We start from the raw sequence: 2540 nt of genomic DNA on the forward strand, positions 1-2540 counted from the left end.
GCCCACACCAGTGTCACCTCTGCAGTGTTCAGGCTGTGGCTGTCAAAGCATAGGTTGCAGGTCTGCCAGCTGGGCATTGCCCATGAGGACCAGATCCAGGGGGGAAATGCCAGTCTACAACCTAACTCAAGTGAAGTATATCACACAGACTGTCTATGCCCTCATAAGCAGACACACACAGAGAACTAGCATGAAGCAGCTGATACAAAGACACCCTTTGTGAACAACTGGACTAGGCATAGTGGGATGCCAGGTCTGAACAACTACAGACCCAGCACTGCTCTCTTGTTCATAAAGAGCTGCTTCTGATGCACTAAATAGTTTCATCTTCCAGGTTTCAGAGCTGCTTTCTCAAGAAAGTTCACCTGTTTCAGGCTGGAGCTGAGGTAGAAGCTTGGTTTTACTTTCTAAACAAGTTACAAGTAATGGTCCATGTTAAATGATTTGCTGGGTTAGTCCAGGAAGCCATGTGATATGCTGCAAAGCCACGTATGACAGCTTCCCTTAAAAAGTCCCTTCAGGAGTCAAGAATATGTGCATTAAATAGTCAGGTAGCTGAAGCCCCAACCTCCTTTTAGCAACTGTGTTTTTGATGAATGGTTCTATAAAGCCTTTTATGGACAGGAATATTTTCAATACTTTTGGGGGGAAAAATTAAGTAGGAGGGATTGAAATTTCCCTTGTGTAAGTTTGCAGTTTAGGCACTGCAGTGGCTGGGTTGTGTTAGCTCCTGAAAACAAAAGGCCAGAACAAGGCTAGTTTCCTTTCTACAACTAACCCAAACAACATGCAAACAATAAGCAAACAACACAAATAGCAAAAGGAGGGACATAGGTAGGATTTAAGGTATTTAAAAATCTTGAGTGTATGCAATTCAGTAGGTAAGGGACTTTTCACCGCATGGACTTTTATTCTCATCATGTCTCTTTAAAGCAGCCTGAAAAGAGAAAGATGGACTAACCCACATTGCAGCTACCAAAAGAATAACGTTTTGTTTAGGTGGCTTTCCACCTTCTGGGCCTGGGAGGAAAACATGTGCAGAGCAGTGACTACCACGGGAAGAACCATGTAGAGCAACATTTGCAGAACAGTGTTTTTTGAACATGCTGTCAGTAAAGGTGCATTAGAGTCTGTTTCCCTTGTGTAAACCTGGGAAAGATTTTAGTTTTCCCATTTCGATTATAAGAAATGTTAGGTGTTCCCTGAATTTTACAGGCTTAGCTTTGCTCGTATGGCCTGGGGAGAGACAAACAAAGAGGACTAAAGTAAGTAGCTCACCTCCTTGCCAGCTGTGCTGCATCTGTTGCAGCACTGCCATTGACCAGAAGAGAAACGTTGGAAACTGCTCCAGCTAGAAAACACTCCACAATGCCTTGGTTCCTCCTTGGGCAATAGCCAAAGTCATCCCCAGTTACTATTAGCTTCACTCTGTCCTGGAGCATCCTTATGGGTCAGCCCTGACAACAGCAAAGCAAAGGAGAAGAAAAATAAAAAACAAAGCAGTGACTAATCTGCAGATTAAGAGGAACCAGAAAACAACAGGCTCAGGTATTGGATGAATCAAAAAGTAAGTCAGTCTCTGACTACATCTGCTGCTCCACTTTAGCTGTTTACAACTATGCATATATTCTTCAGTATGTATTATTTCTATTTTTTACCATAACTGCTGCTCTTGCAAATAATATTCTACCCCTCCTCCAGTAGCAACATAGCCCTAGTTCCCTTTTCTTTGCAGAGGGAAGGATTGTCCTTAATCTGTGGTATGTATCCAGATTAAATGTAGTTTGTCCAGTTTGAAAGGTCAGTTTCTTACGTGTCTTTTTAAAAGGTTGATGGTAGCTCGGGGTTCAAAATCCCTTTACTGCCATGCTCCAGCAGTTAGCTTTACAGGATCTGACGAGGAGTGACCACCACAAATGCAGCCCGCACACAATCCTCCTAGAAGCAACCAAGCGATGCTTCAGGTTCAGTGACTGACTTTGGGTAGCTGGCTCGCAGCGGCAGTCCAGCCTGACGAGCGTGTGAGCTGGGTCCAGGTCCCCTGCACGCTGAGATCTGAAGTCGCATCACAGAAACAACCGGAGCCTTTCCCACATCCAGACTTTGGCAGACGCAACACTTGGGAGAATTAAAGAATGGGAGAAAGGAGGCAGCTTGGCCCCCCACGGTGCTCACATACCCTCTCCCCCACTGGGGTCCAAGCCCGGCGAGCAAGAGCGGGTGCACAGGGCTGTGCCAGGTTCCTCAGCACTTGCCTGTCACCGCAGTTCAGCTGCCCAAGGCGGCATGAGGTTTCTTCAGCGTTTTCCACACGGGAAGCCGGGTTTTCTGCTTCGCTAGGACTGCGCCAAAGCCTGGCTCAGACCGCAGCGAGGGTGCTAGGCCTCTTCCTCTCGGCTCCACAGCAGCTGAGCGTCTTCTCTGGCTGCGGCTGCGGGGGGGAGCCGGCTGCCCGGCCGTGCCAGCACAAGGAGGAAGTGTCTAGCGCTGCAGCCCCCGGGGGCAGCAGGGCCGCGCAGCACCGGCGAGGCGGCCTGGGA

At 47.9% G+C, this 2540-nt stretch overlaps 1 protein-coding gene across 2 annotated transcripts in view; it reads right to left on the reverse strand.

Annotated features, from left to right (window-relative positions):
- The window catches only part of YDJC (YdjC homolog (bacterial)), a 44404-nt gene extending 41894 nt beyond the window's left edge, over positions 1-2510 (reverse strand). Inside the window, exons 1-2 of one of the 2 annotated variants that reach the window (XM_019506941.1) lie at positions 1814-2510; positions 1279-1457 (exon numbers count right to left, since the gene is read on the reverse strand). In XM_019506941.1, the coding sequence (XP_019362486.1) occupies positions 1279-1442 (164 nt within the window). In that variant the 5' untranslated portion in view covers positions 1443-1457; positions 1814-2510. Of the gene's footprint in view, positions 1-1278; positions 1458-1658 lie in introns of both variants that reach the window. The other variant, XM_019506940.1, reaches the window with a different exon arrangement.
- Between the last annotated feature and the right edge of the window lie 30 nt (positions 2511-2540).

This window comes from Gavialis gangeticus, unplaced genomic scaffold (genome assembly GCF_001723915.1).
Source record: "Gavialis gangeticus isolate Ggan-Ray unplaced genomic scaffold, GavGan_comp1, whole genome shotgun sequence".
Taxonomy (NCBI): Eukaryota; Metazoa; Chordata; order Crocodylia; family Gavialidae; genus Gavialis; species Gavialis gangeticus.